Source organism: Camelus bactrianus, chromosome 9 (assembly GCF_048773025.1).
Source record: "Camelus bactrianus isolate YW-2024 breed Bactrian camel chromosome 9, ASM4877302v1, whole genome shotgun sequence".
NCBI classification, from domain to species: Eukaryota; Metazoa; Chordata; class Mammalia; order Artiodactyla; family Camelidae; genus Camelus; species Camelus bactrianus.
In genome coordinates, this window is record NC_133547.1 from 72,875,941 (window position 1) to 72,895,327 (window position 19,387).

Genomic DNA, 19,387 nt, shown 5'->3' on the forward strand with positions numbered 1-19,387 from the left:
TTTTAAAATTTTGAAAGTAATACACCCACATGACAAAAACTATTAAAAAAAAAAAAAAGGAAAGAAAAAGTATAATTGCACTACCCTAAACCAATCTATTTCCTTTCAGTATTTTTCACATGTATACTTTCATACTGCTATGAAAATGTGTAATTATAAAAACATTTATTAAGTGCTTACTATATGCTAGGCTAGGCACAGTTTAAGCACTTTTACGTGTTACAATTCTTTTAATCCTTATTAAAGCCCTATATTATTCCATATTTAAAGATGAAGCAAATGAGATGCATAGAAATTATCCAACTAGCTAAATAAAAGTCATGCAGCTAATAAGCAACATAACCAAGATTCTAAACCAGGTGGTCTGATACCAGAGCCTAGGTTTTTGTTTTTTTTTTTAACTTTTTTTGGGGGAGAAGTTAGGTAATCAGGTGTACTGGTTTATTTTAACAGAGGTACTGGGGATTGAACCCAGGACCTCATGCATCCTAGGCATGTGCAGAGCTTATACTCTTAACCACTTTATTGTGATTTTAATTTTGAATTACGCTTTTCCCCATTAATGTATTTGATAGTCTTCAAACTCTTTTTAATGCCTATAATAGTCCATCTAATATGGATATGGATAATATGGATATGACAATAAATTGTGCTGTTTCCAGTTTTCCCTTATAGATATAGCAAGATAAATATCTTCAGGTATATTACTTTTGCTATACGTGGGTTATTGTAATATAGTACTTTTATACTCAAACATGCCACCAAATTGCTTTCCGAAACACTTGTATCTATTACAAAGCTATGTAAGTTCCAATTTCACCATAAATTTACAAGCACTAACATTAAAAAATTTTTTCCTAATAGGTAAAAACGAAACCCACTGCAAACTATTACTAAAGCTGCATGTTATTCTGAGTGTTGTGTGTATTAACTCAATTTCCTGTTTTGTGAATTTCAGCTTATATGTTTTGTCTAGTTATCAACCGAGATCTTATCATCTGAGCTTTTTATAGAAATATTAACTCTATGTCCATTTATATTTGCAATAAAATGTTCCCAATCTATTGTTTTCCTCTTAATTATGGTTATTTAGTTTTCGTTTGGTTTTGATAATAAATCTTCCTGTTAAAGGCAATTATAATTGGAAGTTACAAAACATCTTAATACCTTATAATTTTCTAAAAACAGAAGTCTACTGCTTTGAGCACATCAATGAATCACTTTCAAATATAAGACTGTTGAAGAAATAGAAATCTATATCAAAATATGCTTATTCACCTGACAGAATTACTGAGTTTGAGAAATCTTAAATATGTCTCATACAAAATTAACTAAATGAGTAAAAGCCCACCCTATGCCAAACCACCAAAATAAGAGCTACATACCTGTCGCTGTAAACACAGGCGATTTCTGTCATGTAAATGCTGATGATTAGAAAGTGATGAATGCCAACTCCGAGCTTGACTATGCAACTGAGTTTGAGTCATATCAGAAGGCCGTGTTACAAGATGTGAAGTAAACTGCCGATCAAGGTCATGATCTAAAACGTGACTTGAATTATCTTGCCCAAATGCTGACTCATCAAATTGGGGAAGGAGACCCTCCTGAAGGAGGTCTTCTGGGTCAAGTCCTGTGAATGGCTCAGTTTGAGATTCCACTTGATGAAGTAAATTCTCTTCTAAAGATGAAAAGCCATTAGCTTCTACATGATCATTGAAATGGCCCATTTGAGTTCCTGAGTCAACAGGATCTGGGAAGTTCATGTGCACAGGGGATAATTTTGAATTGCTGTAATTACCCTGAGGATGTGATGAATGCAACATTTGGAAATTATTTGAATTCAGTGATGTATTGGGATTCAGCATATGCTGAGTAGATTCTTGCTTGATTCCCCTATGAGGTGAAAAGGAATTACTCCCAGTAAAATCAGATAAAGTTTGATTTGTATGATTAGGTGCAAGAACTGCAGAGGACTGAAGAAGATTATTTGGTGACACATGATTACTAGAAAAGGAATAATGTGAAGAAAACTGTTGTGAATTACTGACAGAACAAGAAGTCATATTTGGGGAAGGTCCATTAAAATTTCCTTCTTGATGACTGCTACACTTGAGAAAGTGCACTGAAGGATTTGACGTTTGAGAAAATTGCTGCATCGAAAGGGATTGTTGTGAAGTAGATGCATTATTAATTTGTGGGGGGTGGTTAACACTGACTCTGTGTGGACCAGAAACGTTAACATCCATAAAATTTTTAGACTGGCTAAGAGAATTTTGCCCTGGGTTAAGATTATTTCTGTTTTGTTGCGAGCGGAGTGAAGTGCACTGTGTTTGTTGTTCATTGGCCTGAAATAAGGCAAAGTCATGGTGTGCCACAAAGCTTTTAGTTTGATGCATAGAGTGAGAATGTCCTTGTTGGTGAAAAGGAGATCCATTTTGATTTGAAATGCTAGTAGCTGTCTGATGGCCCCACATTGGACTGCCGTCTGCTACATCTGGAAACAAACCATTGGGCTGATTCTGGGGGTGGATCGGAGAACAATTAAACTGAGAGTGTGGAGATAACACATGTTCAGCTGGGCTACCAAATGGCTGATTAACTTGGTGAAACTTCATTGAATCAAACTGATTTAACTGTTCATAATCAGTCAGCTTCTGATGTGTTGGAGTACCTTGTACATGGTTCAGTGAGTCTATATGCAAAGGTTCAAATTCTGCACCCAAGTTCAATTCATCAACTAGTGAAACAGGTCCTGGTTGTACAAATGCATCATCTGACAAACCTTCTAAGGTCTCACCAAAAAGATTGGCTTCATCAAAAAAGTCCATCATTGGATCTGTCATTTTGAAAAATTCAGTAACAATCTGGGTTATTCACTCCAAATGGAGTATATTCAGCTTCTCTGTAGTAGATATTATTGGATCATTTCCAAAGGTCATCAACTGATCTGAAACAGGTCAATGTTCATTATTGCTGTAGACAATGACATGTCATGAAGTGTTAGAATCCTAGGAAAATAAGAACAAAAACAAAGTTTAATCATGAATATTCATTACATTTTTACAAAGTTTTTACGATTTAAAAAACATAAAATCTGTGTACAGTATGTTTTGGAAGAATAATTCATTGCAAATAGCTCATTAATATTTCCTACAAAGAAAAAATGCTGGTACATGGGATATGACTATATGCATTTAAAAGTAACAATGTATATTTCTTCATTTTGAAGTTTACATATAATGACAGAATGTAAAGTAAACCTGAGAATGGAATGTCAGGCTCTCTCCTATACTATGAAATGGTCATCACTCCCCAGCAACTCTAACATGTATAAAATATATACATATTACACTTCAAACTTATGTCTCGCAAAGATAACTGACATCAGAACCGCTTAGGTAAGCAAATATGTTGTGATCTTTTGCTCCAGACCTTTTGAGCAGATATATCTACTATTTCATAGGTATACATGGAACTACATAAAGAAGAGCAATTGTGTGGGGTCATGATAAGCTTGCCCTAAATGAGACACAAGTTAGCCATCTGGTCAGCTGACAGACAACAAGGACATGTGGTATGTTGGGGATGTCGCAATATATTGCTACCATGGCCCTCTTGCTCATCCACCAAGGAAGATCAGCCTCCTGACGGTGAACTAATTTAGATACCCATGGAGCAAAACCAAGCACCTTCTGGTAAATGCTTATATGCATTATTCTAAAGTACCTCCCACCATTGAATTATTTAGAATATACATGTTGTTTATTATATTTACTAAACTATACAAATAAATGTGTACCAACAATTAAGCTAAAGCAAAAATAAGCAATAGCTTAAGTTAAGCAATAAAATAGTCTTACGATAATCTCAAGAGAAAAAATGATAAGTTTTATACACACACATCACATATATACATATACAATTTACATGTAGAAAGGATCTAATAGGTTACTTGCTAACATGAAATGGCTGCCCAATTTTGTTCTAGGCTTGTATTATTCCAAATATTTTTAACAACGGTAATTTATGGTTCTGCTCCCACTGTCTTGCATAGGGAAACCACAAAGGGAGATTCTTGCTCCTCTACAAATTAGTTTATTCAAAAATTAGCAAAGGTCTAAGAAACTTTTCCAGTACTTCTATTTTGGGAGATCCATATAAGGAAATAAAAATTTCCTGAACAAAATGTCTGCTCACTGTTTAAACAGAGAAAAACTTTTGAAAAATTCTGAGAAGTAAAAACTACCAGAATCTATATTAATTTTACCTAGAAATGGACTTATTAATCACAATGGTATACAAGTGCTGTGACAAATATATAATTTTAGAATAAGGGAAGTAGAGAAAAAAAGAAATTATTTTTCCAGATTTTATAATTTTGAGACTGAGCAGATAATGTTATGTGTTCTGAACTGAACATAGAATTAGCCCCACCCCCCAAAAAAGGCAGGTTCAATCACTTCTCTTGAACATATTTTAGGTTCAGCTATAGACTCTAGGCTAGAGAACATCTATGTATATTTAACCCATTAATCAGGAAAGCAATTTCCTATGTTTTTTAATGGATGTATGATTATTTACCAAGAGGAAAAAAGAGAAATGAAATAGAAATTACCAAATGCAGTATATTATCAAATATAAGGCACATTAATTGATGTAACACAAAGAAACAAACTATGATACTATACCAATTTGAATTTTTATTTTATAATCTATGAAATAACTTTTAAAAGCATTTTTAGACCAAGACTTATTCCAAAGGATCTGACAGTTTCTTTTCCCATGAAGTACTCTTTTTGGTCCATAAAACACCTGACTGTTGCTCAGTAAGTAAATATAGAATCACCGTCATTTCTTCAACAACAAAAACTTGCTTCACTAATATTAAATTTATGCTCTGCTACTCTGTCTCTTTGCCTCTCTGCATAATCAATAACTTTTTGGTTTAATGCTGAATAATAGTGTATCTTTTTAGAGATATTTTAAATAAGTAAACGTGTAGTATTGATGTACACAGCCCAAATGAAGTGATGACAATATAAGTAGCTATGACCAAGTTTCTGTACACATAGGCAATGACAGCCACCTGGCAGACAGTGACTGAGACACATCCTAACTTCAGAGATATTAAAAGTAGAAAAAATATGCATCTCAGAATTGATTAAAGTAATTTCTTAAATATTTAGAATGTATTACTTCAAGTGTTTGGAACCCAGAACTACAAAAACTGCCTAATTGAATGTTGAAAGTAAATTATCTGAAGCACATGACATCAGTTCACATATTCCCACTTATTTTGATAACAGTGAACTTACAAAACATTCTGAATTTATGCTGTGTACTATAGGCTTGTACATTTGTTTTATTCTTAAGAAATTAAGGTTTTTTAAACAGAAATAGACTCACAGACATAGAATACAAACTTGTGGTTGCCAAGGGGGTGGGGGATGGGAAGAGATTGACTGGGATTTCAAAATTGTAGAATAGATAATCAAGATTATACTGTACAGCACAGGGAAATATATACAAGATCTTATGGTAGCTCACAGAGAAAAAATGTGACAATGAATATATATATATGTTCAAGTATAACTGAAAAATTGTGCTCTACACTGGAATTTGACAACATTGTAAAATGATTATAAATCAATAAAAAATGTTAAAAAAAGAAATTAAGGTTTTTTAGAACACTGTTCTGGAAATAAGTTAATGATGTATCAGAGCAGTAATATTTCATTTAGGAAAGAAATGGTATAGTCATTGAATTTTTGTACATTATGGTAGATTATGTTAAAGCAAAGTGTTTTCTACATTTATGTAACATGAGGCTTACGAAAAATATGGGGAGATATGGAAATTTTAATTAAGAAAACAATTTTGCTATATACTCTTCCAATAAACATTTACTAATAAAACAACTTCTAGGCACTAGGATGATGAATAAGAACTGACCTCTCAAGGGGAATACAAGCAAGTAAATAGACCATTACCAATACAATATTTGTGCTTTGATAAAAGTACGTAAGAGGAGGAAGATTTAATGAAGAAAATGAATATAAACACTATACTATGTTAAGATATACTTTTCATATGTGACAAGATACATGTAGTCAGCTTTAGTTATAAAGACAGAAACTAAAGATGAAGTATGAAAAAATTTCCATAAAATCTTAAAAAAAAAATCCTATCTTTTCTGATTTGAACAGTTTATTCTATAACTGACACAATAATCATTTAAGTTTCTCTTTAAGATCTATCATCTTATTTCATTCTAGTATATATAGATATCATTTTCTAACTTCATAAAAACATTACATCAGTCCAATTTTAACTTACTATTTAATTAAGCAAAAATTTATGGAGGGTCCATTACATCCAAAGCAACTCTGTAGAAACTACAAAAGCTTCCACCTCATGAATTTCAGACTCTAAATGGGGGGGGGTAGGGAGTAATGGCACAAGAAAAGTACATCAAATATTGAATAAAATTTGATAAACATGCCCTAAGAGAGGCACAAGTTTATCTACAAGGTGATTTATAAAGAGAAGAGAGCATATCTGGCAAATTATTAGGGAACAGCTTCTTGGAACACTTAGAATATGAAGAGGTCTTATAAAAGGGATTGGAAGGCAAGGCCAGGCAAAGAATTCAGGAATAAAGAAAACAGCAGGAAGCATATATTTAGGAAACAGTATGACCATTGAGAGTATACAAAAGAAGAAAAGTAGAAAATAAAGGTGGAAATACAAGTTAGAACAATGCAATAGGAGATTTTATCAATTAAGTACATAAATTAATATATTTGGAAGACAGAATTCTCCTAAAGTTAAGACAGTGTTTAGAATCAAAATCAAATTACTTATTTATCTGCATTTCTACATTTATCCAATGCCAAACATGATGCTCTTATAAAATCAATTCAAATATCAATAGGTCAGAATCCCTGCCTTCAAAAAATTCATAATCTATAGGGAAAGAAAACACATAAACAAATAGTATCATATATATCTTAGCAGAGATATATACAAAGCACTATATTATGGTAGCACAGATTAAACAGCAATTAATTATGCCTCGAAAAGATCAGGAAAGGCAAGAGAAGAGGTAACATTTGAACTGGGTCATAAGAGTAAAAATAAGGTCTCTAAACATGTGTTCTATAGTAGAATTTATATATATAAACTTACTTCAGTGGCAAATTTATTTTCCTCAATGTCTAATAGTTGCTTTTCCTCCAAGATATTTCTATATTCTCCAGATAAGCCCCTCAGTATTTTTCTAATAAATGAACTGGTCTTCCCAATGAGTTCTACACATTAATAGCTCTGTTTAACTTAATATATCATTGATCCCTACCAAATTATTCAGTCCTCTATTACAGTCATCACTGCAGCATTTCTATACAGTATTAAATTTGTGCTACATTAATTACTATTTTGTTTATGAGCTACTTATAGCTATTTCATATTTATACCTGGAGAAAGTTCAGCTTAGGATTTACCTCCTATAGAAGGCCTCTCCCTACTCAACCCTGTCTAGTAACCTGCGCATACCATAAATAATATTGCATTGTGATAATATATTACCTTTTTCTCCAGTACACTCTACACCCTTAGAAAAAAGAAACACTCTTATAATCTTTGTATCCTTAGATGTTGCCTAGCATAGGAGGCAGGAATACATTTTTGCTATATCAATGAATGACTAACAGGAATTAGAACATGATACTTAAAACAAACAAAAACTAGACCTGAGTCCTGGCTCCACCACCTTCTAGCTATATGACCTTGAGAAGATCACACACTTTTTTGTTTTCATCTATAAAAAAACCCCGAAGAACAAAAATAACTACACAGACTATTAACTATAGTCCTGTCTGCTTCAAAGGTAAATTATAAAGTGCTAAGTAAAGATAAAATACTATCTCTACCAGTAAGCTGTAACCCTTATTAGGGCAGGGAACAGTACAATCTTTTACAATCCCAACACTCTCTTGCATTGTACCTAAAATTGGCAAGAGCACAGAGGGAACGCTAAAAAATGCCCTGAAGTGAGGCAGGACGTGGCATTTGGGGAACTACTCAAGAGCATGATGTGGCGAGAGCACGCTACTAGCCAAATAGAGAGATGTCGGGAGGCAAGCAGAGGGCAGATATCCAGGCCTTTTATTAGCCATGTTAAGAAATCTGGACTTTATCCTAGAGGCAATAGGGAGCTATTTCACTGATTAAAATTTTTTTCTCTGGCTTAACACTTGACTAACATTTTTACTGTGGTTATTAACATTTGAAGTTATTTTCAGATAGTAAATAGCAACTCTTCCAATGACAGTAACCAAAAAACTTAAGAGTTGGACCCAGAAACATTTTTTAAAAAATAAAATGATAATGATGGGTGTATAGTTATTTTTAAAAATATCCTGGGAACTCCTGCTTGCTAGAGGGGATGCTGCATAGTTCATCAATCATTTAATAAAGCCAATTACATCTTTAAAGTGAAAAAAAAAAAAGAATATTCTTACTTGGCAAAGTAAAAAGCTGGCAAACTTCAGTTCACCATTTCTTTGTTTAAAAAAAATTATCTGTAGACTTCTAGTAACAGCTCTTGTTAAGGAATTCACACTATGCTTGAATACCTGTTAAAAAGTTCTTCTTTACATCAAGTTAAATTTCCTCCTGTCTTCATAGGCATTTACTTTGAGATTATTTAAAATAAACCTAATTGTGACAAATCTTCAAATTCCTGAAGACTTACATCTCCTTTAAAAGCTTTGCAAAACTACAGGTAAAATATTCCAGTTTACTGAAATGTGAAAAATTCTACCTAAAGTGGTTAAAATAAAACGTTTAATGTTAAAGGGATAAACTTCCAACTATAGGCCCCATATTACTAACTTCCTTAGGTTTCCCACAGGGCTTCTAAGTACATGACTGGTAGACAATACAGAATTTGACAAGGTTTACTAGCTTAATACTAGTAAAATTATGTGACAATATTCTCGTAACTAGGTGAATAACCACACTCAGATAGTACTAATTAATTTTCCAATAGTGTAGCGCAGAATTTCTATCCTCAGCTGGTCTGGTTCAGCTTAAAGGAAGGTAGAGAAACTTTGCTTAACAAGGTGATTATAAGCTGGAGGCAGAATTACATACAATAGTTAACAGAACCAAGATATAAAAGAATCTTAAGAGAATGAAGCAATGGATCAAATCTAATAATTTTTAACTATGAGGTCCTGTCTTCAGTGCAGATGACCAGCTCTCAAGTACATTCAGGCTGCAAATTCTATAGAGGCCAGGCAGGTGACATTAATGAGTGAAGCTGGCCGGGAGAGAACTATGGCTAGCTAAAAAGTACAAAGGGGCAGCCACCAGTCAGCTTCAGTTAACTATTGTTCCTAAGTTTTTAAGAGGAGCTGGAAATCTACCCAGGCTTCTTTGGGAAATTCCCTGATTTTTAAATGTTGATAACTAATTCAAATTATTTAATAAATTTCTCTTAGATAGAAAACTCAATACTCTAAACATATGAACTCTCTGTATACTAATGTCTGAAATTAATATGGTCTCAGTAAAAATTCCAGCAGTTTTTTTCAGAGGTAGACACAGTGTTTCTAAACAGAACAAAAGCAAAGCCAGGAAAAGATATGGAAAAGAAGCACAATCAGGAAGAACTAATCCTACTAAATATTAAAGCATTACAAAATTCCACTTATCAAAACACTGTGGTATCAACACATGAGAAGCCATACAGATACAAAAGGAAATAATTTACTATCTCAAATTGGGGGGAAAGTGAACTATAAAATAAACAGGACAATTGGATGACCACCTGATAAAAACAGGTCCATATCTTGTTCTCAAACAAAGATATGTAAGAAATAAAAAACCACAAAACTACTAGAAGAAAACATGGACAAGGGAACCTTGGTTTCTATTTATGAAACAAAATCTAGATGTCATTAAGGATTCATTAATTAGATTACACAAATAACTTTATTAAAAGATTCATAAATTAGATTACAAGAGAAAAACAGCAAATGGAAAAATATCTGCAACTCATTAATTGATGAAGTGCTCATTTTTTTTAACACATCAAGACTTCCTATAAAATACTAATAGTCTAATAGAAAAATGGGCAAAGGATACCAACAGTCAGTTCATATTCTTATTCAAAATAAGAATGTCAGTTAGAACCACAATGATGTATTAACTTTCACCCATCAGACTGACAGTGATTCCAAAATTTAATAACACATGTTAGTAAAGCTGTTGAAAAAAACACTCTCATATACAAATGCTATGAAGTCTAAATGGTAAAATCTCTAAGGAAAGACATTTGCCATATCTATAAATATTTCAAATGCACATACCCTTCGAGAAAATTCCCTTCTACTAATTTATTCTATAAATATGTTCATGTATAAGTGAATGCCACATATACAGGTATTTATTACTTGCTCCAGCAGAAGATTTAATATAGCCTAGATGTCTATCAACCGGATGCTGATTAAACAAAATGTCATGTTCACTCATGCTGGTCACAACAAATCTGGGTACGATATTCAAGCCTGATTGTATAATTTAAAGAAGAATACAGACAAAGTGGGACTTTAGAGGACAGCAACCAGATTGGTGAAGTTACTTGAAATCATGCTTCTCAGAGTTTCTCTCCTCAGTCCTCACCTCATTCTAGATATTTTCCCTGGGTAAGATCATCCTCTATCATTTATATACTGACAACTTCTAAATTTTTATGTCTGTGAGGGAGGGTATAGCTCAAGTGCTAAAGTGCATGGGTCCTGGGTTCAATTCCCAGTACTTTCTCTAAAAATAAATAAATAAACAAACAAACCTAATTCTCCTCCCCCCTCCTCAATTTTTTTTTATGTCTAGTACCATCTTTCCCACTGCCTCCTGGAATTCTTCAGAAGTATAAACTCAATAGGTTCAAAACAGACCTTTCTTCTAAACTCTTTCTCCTAGGTGCTTTATTTGGCTAATGGCACTGTAAAACCGACCTTTCTGCCTGAAGTATTTCCCCACTTTAATCTATGTACAACGTGACCAAGAGTAAGTTTTGTAAAACAAAGAGATTTGACTATCACTTGCAATGGAAACCCACAGTTCCTTAATGGGGGACATATGCCCTTCAAATTTTTTCTCTTTTTCCACCCCACCATCTCTCCACATCCTCTACAATCTAATCATGCCAATCTACTTGTTATCTTCCTAAACATGTCCTATTATTCATTTTCCATGCTATTACTCATGCTAACTGTAGGACCTCAAATGGTGGATCTAGAATGATAGGCACCAGAAAACTATGGGGGAAATTATTTTGGCTCAATATAAGAAAGGAATCTGAAATAGAGCTCTCTGAAGACTACGATAATGAGTTCCTTATTACTAAAGTTACATATTCAAATCTTAAACAGGTTAACCAAGATCTCCATAGAGATACTGTAAAGAGGAGTCCAGTAGTATATAAGTGACTGTCTGGATAAGCCTTAAAATTCCTTCTAATCTTGTCTTTTATGACTCTTTGCATTTAAGAATTGCTGTTTTTAATGTAGTATGCCAACATTAGTTATTAGTAAGTTTCAACAAGGTTTATAGGCATATAAAACAACCTATACTATATATCTTTAATTGATCTAAGAATTCCATATTAAGTTCCTCAAATCTAAAGATGATATTAAATTATACAAAATTGCAAAAAATTAGGAATTTAATATACTTCAAAATAATTCTAATAAATTGTGGGTGGGGGGAGGATGGGACTAACCCTACTTTAAAGATAGGATGAAATGGAATATTAGGAAGATTAAGCTCAAGTTGCTATAAACCCAGAAACTAAAACTGTCACTTCAACTACAGAATGGAACATTATTCACAAAGCACAAATTAAATAGAGGGGAAAAAAAGGGCATAAATAGCTAATCACAGTCTAAATATGCATTCTCAACATAGCTATAGGACAGCAAATAGAGTAAAGCTATTACAAAGAATATACTACCTCATAACTCATACAGGATTACACTGCATTATATAATATGTGCCAGAAAACACTCCTGCTACACTAGTTAGATGGTTACTATAGTTTTTACTTAAGCAAAATGGAAAAGTTTTAATAGGAAAAAATGGGTAACATCATCAAAATTAAAATTTTCTGTACTTCAAAGGACACAGACAACCCATGGGAGAATGAGATAAAAGGGTGACGAAGAGAAAAATTTTGCAAATCATATATCTGATAAGGAGGTTGTATCTAGAAAATAAAAAAAAAAAACTACAACTTAATAGTAAACATATAATTCAATTAAAAAGTGGGCAAAAGATCTGAATGGACATTTCTCCAAAGAAGATATACAAATGGCTAATAAGCACATGAAAAGACACTAAACGTCATTAGTCATCAGGGAAATGTGTATCAAAACCATGAGATACCACTTTACCTCCACTAGGATAGGAGGAAAATAGTAACAGAAAATAACAAGTGTTAGTGAGGATGTAAAGAAGCTGAAACTCTCTAACACGGCTGTTAAGAATGCAGCCACTCTGAAAAACAGTCTGGCAATTCCTCACATGGTATATACCCAAAGGAATTTAAAGCAAGGATTCATATAGATACACAACAATGTTTACTGCAGTATTATTCATACAAAGAGGAAACAACCCAAATGTCCACCAACTGAGGAATGGGTAAATAAAATGTGCTATATTGCTATTATTTGACAATATTATTTGACAATAAAAAGAATTAAGTACTGATATGTTTAAATCATGAACTTTGAAAATATGCTAAATGAAAGGAGCTAGTCACAAAGGACTGCATATTATATGATTCCATTTTATATGGCATGTCAAGAATAGGCTAATATACAGAAATGGAAAGCAGATTAGTGGTTGCCAAGGGATGGGGTTAGAGGGATTGATGAGTGTTGGATACAGGTTATGGGGGTTCTTTGGAGAATAATGAAAATGTTCTAAAATTATTTGTGGTAATAGATACACAACTCTGTGAATACACTAAAGCCACTGAACTATACACTTCGGATGGATTATTTAGTATATGAATTATACCTCAATGAAGCTATTTGATAAAGAAAAATTATATGGGCAAAATTATTTTGAGTCTTCTAATTTTTACTGTATCTCTTAAATAAGGATGAAAGTTATAGTAGTCAATTAATTTATTTTCTTCAACCTAATTACTAACTAATTTTACTTAGCAAGTATTTGCAAGGCAGATTTTTTTCTGAGAACAAAATAAAGCAAGTGAATTCACTATGAAAAATTTGGCCAAGTTACAATGGAAGTCTGTTAGTCTTCTCAAAATATTTCATCAGTCCGATATAACTTTGAAGCTATGGCAATGTTAAAATAAGCAAGTAATGGTAAATATATATTATACTCTTGTAAAATTTTAAAATAAATAAGAACTCTAGAATACACACAACTTTTAAATAACTAAAGAAAAACAACTTTTGAAAATAAGCTATTGTGATTAGTTTAGTCAAAATTTAAAACTTCAATAAAAAAACTAAAATGGTCCTACTGATTCTGCCACAAATGATAAAACCTGTTGCCCATCCTATACATTTGTTATCAAGTGATACAGTGCATATTAAAATACATGCAACATGTTTTTATTATCATTAATAACAGTAAGTGATTTTAGAATTGGGGGAGAATGTCACATGACAACTCAGAAAATAATGGAATATTAGTGAAAATTAGAATTTGAAATTTAGTTCATCTAGAATTTTTACTTTCATTTTTTAAAAGGTAGGAAGTCCAGAGACTGAGCAATAAATGTTAATTGAAAGGGTATAAATATTAAATTAGTATGGAATCAATACTGCCCTTCAGTTATTTAGAGCTGACCCTTTAAAAGATCACAAGGACTGCTAAGTTCTGTATTCAATAAGGGTTAAAGTAGGGAAGCAACTGTACTCTTTCCATCCAAGCTTTTATATTCATTTCTAGATCTACTTTTCTATCCTCTTCTGAGAATTTTACTGATAGGATACAGACATATACCAAATAATCTCCTACCCAGGGCCAAAGTATTTCTGATTAAATTCCCAAACATATCACAAATACAAAAACCACAGAAGACATTACTTTTTCTTTTTAATTTCCTTCCACTGCTTTAGGTTTTTTTTTTTTTAACTTGAAAAATGTTTGGTTCTTGTAGCAAGCAGTAAAAAGTTAATATTCTATTTCTTCTGCCTTCCTTCCCCACTCTTACCTGCTCAAGGACATTGCAACAGTCATTCTTGCTTCTCTCTCCTGAGTTATCAGTTTTTCTCATTCTACTAAATCATTCTCATATGCATACAAACAAGCTGTTATTACAGCTTAGGAAGTAACTAAAATGTATATAAAAGAAAACAGGGAATCAAAATGGTACACTACCAAAAAAATCAATTAAATACAAAGAAAAGAGTAATGATTGGAGGAATGAAGAGCATATAAGACAGAAAAAAGCAAATAGTGAACTGACAGAATTAAGTTTTTCCTTATCAGTACTTACTTTGAATGTAAATGAATTAAATTCTCTAATTAAAAGAAAGATATTGGCAGAATGGATAAAAACAAAAACAAAACCCCATGATCCATCTATATGCTATCTACAAAACACTCACTTTAAATACAAAACATAAGGAGGTTAAAAATGAAAGGATAGAAAAAGATATCCCATGCAAAGGAGAACTACATGGCTATACTTTTATCAAACAAGAGACTTTAAGTCAAAAAGGTTACAAGAAACGAAGAAGAACATTATATGTTGATAAAAGGCTTAATCCATCAAGAATATGTAATAATCATAAACATATATGCACCTAACAATAGAGCCACAAATTTTATGTAGCAAGAATTGAAGAGAAATATACACAGAATTAAAGGGAAAAACAGACAGTTCTACAATAATAACTGGAGACTTCAATATCCTATGTTCAATAATGGACAGAACACCCACACAAAAAATCAATAAGGAAAACAGAGGATGTGAACATTATAAACCAATTAGACCTAAAATACATATACAGAACATTCCATCCAACAATAGCACAATATGTATTTTTCTCAAATGTGCGTGAAACATTCTGCGGGACAGATGATACAGTAGGTCACAAAACAACTTTTAATACATTTTAAAGCCTGAAAGTATACAAAGTAGCTTTCTGACCCCAATGGAATAAATCTGGAAATCAGTAACAGAAGCAGAACCAGAAAAAATTCACAAATATATGGAAGTAAACAAAACACTCTTAAATAACCAATGCATCAAAAGAAAAGTAATCATCATTCAAAAGAGTAAAAATCAAAACACATCAATTGCAAAATTTATGGGACATAGTGAAAGCAATGTTCCAATGAAAATGTACATGTGTAAACAACTACACTAAAAAAGAAAGATCTCAAGTCAATAACCTAACTGTGCATCTTAAGGAAATTAAAAAAAAAAAAAAAAAGCAAACAAACCAAAAGGCTGCCGAAGGAAAGAAATGATAAAGATTAGAGATGAATGAAATCAAGAAGAGAAAAGCAATACAGGGGAAAAAATCAATGAAATCTTATCATTAGTCCTCTGAAAAGATCAACAAAATTGACAGACCTTTAGCCAGACCAGCTAAGGAAAGAGAGGAGATCCAAATTACTTAAAACAGAAACACAAGAGAGGACGTTAATATAGGTGTTACAAAAATAATGATTATAAAATGATAATATCAATAATTGTTCACCAACAAATTGGACAACCTAGATGAAATGGACAAACTACCATACAAATTATCAAAACTCAGTCAAAAAGAAATAGGAAATCTAAACCGATCTATAATAAGTAAGGAGATTGAATCTGTACTCCAAAACCTCCCAACAAATAAAAGTCTAGGACCAGATAGCTTTAATGGTGAATTCTACCCTAAATATTTGAAGAATTTACACCAATCCTTCTTAAATTCTTCCACAAAAGTGAAAAGATTGGAACATTTCTCTTTCTAAATCATTCTGTGAGGTCAACATTACTCTGATACTGAAGCTAAACACATTACCAAAACAAAAAAGCAAACAAACAAACAAAAACAACTAAAGACTAACAACCCTAATGAATATATATGAATAAATCATCAACAAAATACTAGCAAACCAAATCCAACAGATTACACACACACGTACAACATATATATCATGACCAAGTGGGACTTATTCTAGGCATATAAAGGTAATTAACATACAAAAATTAATCAATATCATACATCATACTAATAGAATGAAGGAAAAAACACATCATCTCAACTGATGCAGAAAAAGCATTTGCATTTGACAAAATATAACACCCTTCCTGTTAAAAACACTCAGTAAAATAGGAATAGAAAGAAATTTCCCCAATTTGATAAAAGCCATATATGAACTTACAGCTAACATAATACTCAAAGTTAAAAGAACATGTTTTTGCCCCAGTATCAAGAACATGACAAGGATGCCTACTTACACCACTTCTACTTAACATAGTACTGGAAAATCCAAGCAGACAAAATAGGCAAAAAAAGTAAAATTAAATGCATCCAGAGTAGAAAGAAAGAAGTACAACTATCTCTATTCACAGATAACAAGATCTTATACAAAACTATAAATAACACACACACACAGAGCTAATAAATGAATTTAGCAAAACTGCAGGCTACAAATCTGTGCAGAAAAATCACTTCTATTTCTGTAAGACAGCAATCACCATTCCAAGAAGGAAATTAAGAAAACAACTACAGATAAAAAACAAGTTCATACTGTATAGCACAGGGAACTATACTATCTTGTAGTAACTTATGGTGAAAAAGAATATAAAAATGAATATATGTATGTTCATGTATGAAGCATTTTGCTGTACACCAGGAATTGACACATTGTAAACTGACTATACTTCAATAAAAAATATATATACATAAGTCATTTATAAGAAAAAAGTAAAGTAATAGTTTAAGCTGAAAAAGAAAGGAAAAGAATTCCATTTACAGTATCATTAAAAAATATTTAGTTATAAATTTAATATAGGCCATGTAAGATGTGGACACTGAAGACTAACATATTTCTGAAAGAAATTAAAGTACATGTAAATAAATGGAAAGACATCCTGTGAATAATGAAATTTAAATAAATCAAAGACATGAACTGGAAGACTTAATATTACCAAGATGACAATAATACTCAAAGTGACCTACAGATTCAATGCAATTCCTACCAAAACCCCAATTATGCTTTTTGCAGAAATGGAAAAACTCATCTGAAAATTCATATGGAATTTTAAGGGACCCAGAATAGTCAAAATAATCTTGACAAAGAACAAAGTCTGAAGACTCACACTTCTCAATTTCAAAACTCATTATAAAACTACAATTATCAGAACAGTGTGGTAACCGGCATAAGGATAGACATACAGACCAAAGGGTTGGAATTGAGAGCCCAAGAAAAAACCCTCACACCTATGGTCAACTGGTTTTTGATAAGGATGCCAAGACAATTCAATGGGGAAAAATAGTCTCTTCCACAACTGATGCTGGGAAAACTGAAGAGGCACCTGCAAAAGAATGAAGCTGAACCCTTAACCTATACCATATACAAAAATTAACTCAAATAGTTCAAAGATCTAAATTTAAAAGCTAAAACTATATAACTCTTAGAAGAAAACATAAAGGCAAATGACTGGATTTGGCTATGATTTCTTAAATATAACACTAAAAGCATAGTTGACGATAGAAAAAAAAAACTGGACTTCATAACAATTGAAAATCTGTGCATCAAAGGACACTATCAAGAGAGTGAAGACAAATCACAAAATGGGAAGACAACCCAACTTAAAAATGAATAAAAGACTTCAATAGACATTTCTCCAAAGATCTGTTCTCCAAAGAAGACATTTCTTCCAACACATGAAGAGATACTCTACATCAGCCATTAAGGGAATGCAAATCAAAATCACAATGAGATATCATTTCATACCTACTAGGGATGCTATAAAATAAAGGAAAATAAAAAAGTGTTGAGGAGAATGTGGAGAAACTGGAACCCTCATACACTGCTGGTAGGAATGTAAAATGGTACAGCCACTGTGGAAAAGAGTGTGGCGGTACCTCAAAAAATTAACAAAGAATTACCATATAACCCAGCAATTCTATGCCTAGGTATATACTATACACCCAAAAGAATTAAAAGCAGGACTTAAACAGATATTTATACAATAATGTTCATAGCAGCATTATTCACACTAGCCAAATGTTGAAAAAATCCAAGTGCCATCAACAGATAAACAAAATCAGGTATATACATAAAATGGAATATTATCCAACTACAAAAAGTGAATGAAATTCTTATACATTCTGCAACATAGATGAACCTTATAAACACTGTGCTAAATATAAGAAGACACAAAAGGAAAAAAAGTATGATTCCTCTTATATGAAATGTCTAGAATAGGCAAATTCATAGAAACAGGAAGATTACAGGTTACCAGGGACTGGTAAGAGGAAAAAGGAGAGAGTTATTTCTTAATGAGTAAAGAGTTTCTGTTTGGGTGATGAAAATATTTGGAAATAGTGGTGATGGTTACACAACATTATGTATAGAGATGCCACTGAATTGTACACATAATGATTAAAACAGCAAATTTTATCATATGTGTGTATACACACACACACACACACACACACATATATATCTTACCACCAAAAAAGAAAAAAAAAGCCATACTCCTTCCTCCGGGCCTTTGCACTTGTTGAGTACACTTCCCTCACTTCATATAAATTCTTTTCTCAAAAGTAACTTTCTCAGTGAGGCCTTTCCTGACCAACCTATCTAAAATGTCATCATTCCCTCCAACACTTCACATTCTACCCGCCCCCGCCCCGCCCCCACTTTTTTTGCCTTAGTATTAGTTAACATTCTATATATTCTACATATTTAACTGTTTAAAGCCTATGTTCCCCAGAAAAATCTAAGTTCTAAAAGGTCAGAAATTTTTATGTGATGTATCTTTATCATATGGTAAGCAGTCAAAAAATACTTACTCATAGAATATGCACATAAAACTTTGGAATATACACATAAAACACATAGGAATGCTATGTAATGCAGAAATTGTTTTTGTCCTCTTAAAAAATCTTATGTGAGACTTTCTAAAAAACGGCATTAGTGATTATCTGGACATTGAGCCTATGACCCATTTAAAAAATATTTTTTATTTTTTTCTTTGTTTTATTGAGATATACTTGACATACAGCACTGTGTAAGTTTAAGTGGTACAGTATAATGATTTGACTTACATATATCATGAAATAGTGACCCAATAATTTTAGAGATCCTCCATTATTCATATAGATAC

The 19,387-nt window shown here is 32.3% G+C and overlaps 1 protein-coding gene across 11 annotated transcripts in view; it reads right to left on the minus strand.

The window, feature by feature from the left end:
* Positions 1–19,387, minus strand: part of CHD9 (chromodomain helicase DNA binding protein 9) — a 209,076-nt gene that overhangs the window by 131,349 nt on the left and 58,340 nt on the right. For all 11 annotated transcript variants that reach the window (XM_074370742.1, XM_074370743.1, XM_074370740.1 and 8 more), the window contains exon 2: positions 1,386–3,008. In XM_074370742.1, coding sequence (XP_074226843.1) covers positions 1,386–2,843 — 1,458 coding nt within the window. In that variant the 5' untranslated portion in view covers positions 2,844–3,008. The remainder of the gene's footprint in view (positions 1–1,385; positions 3,009–19,387) is intronic.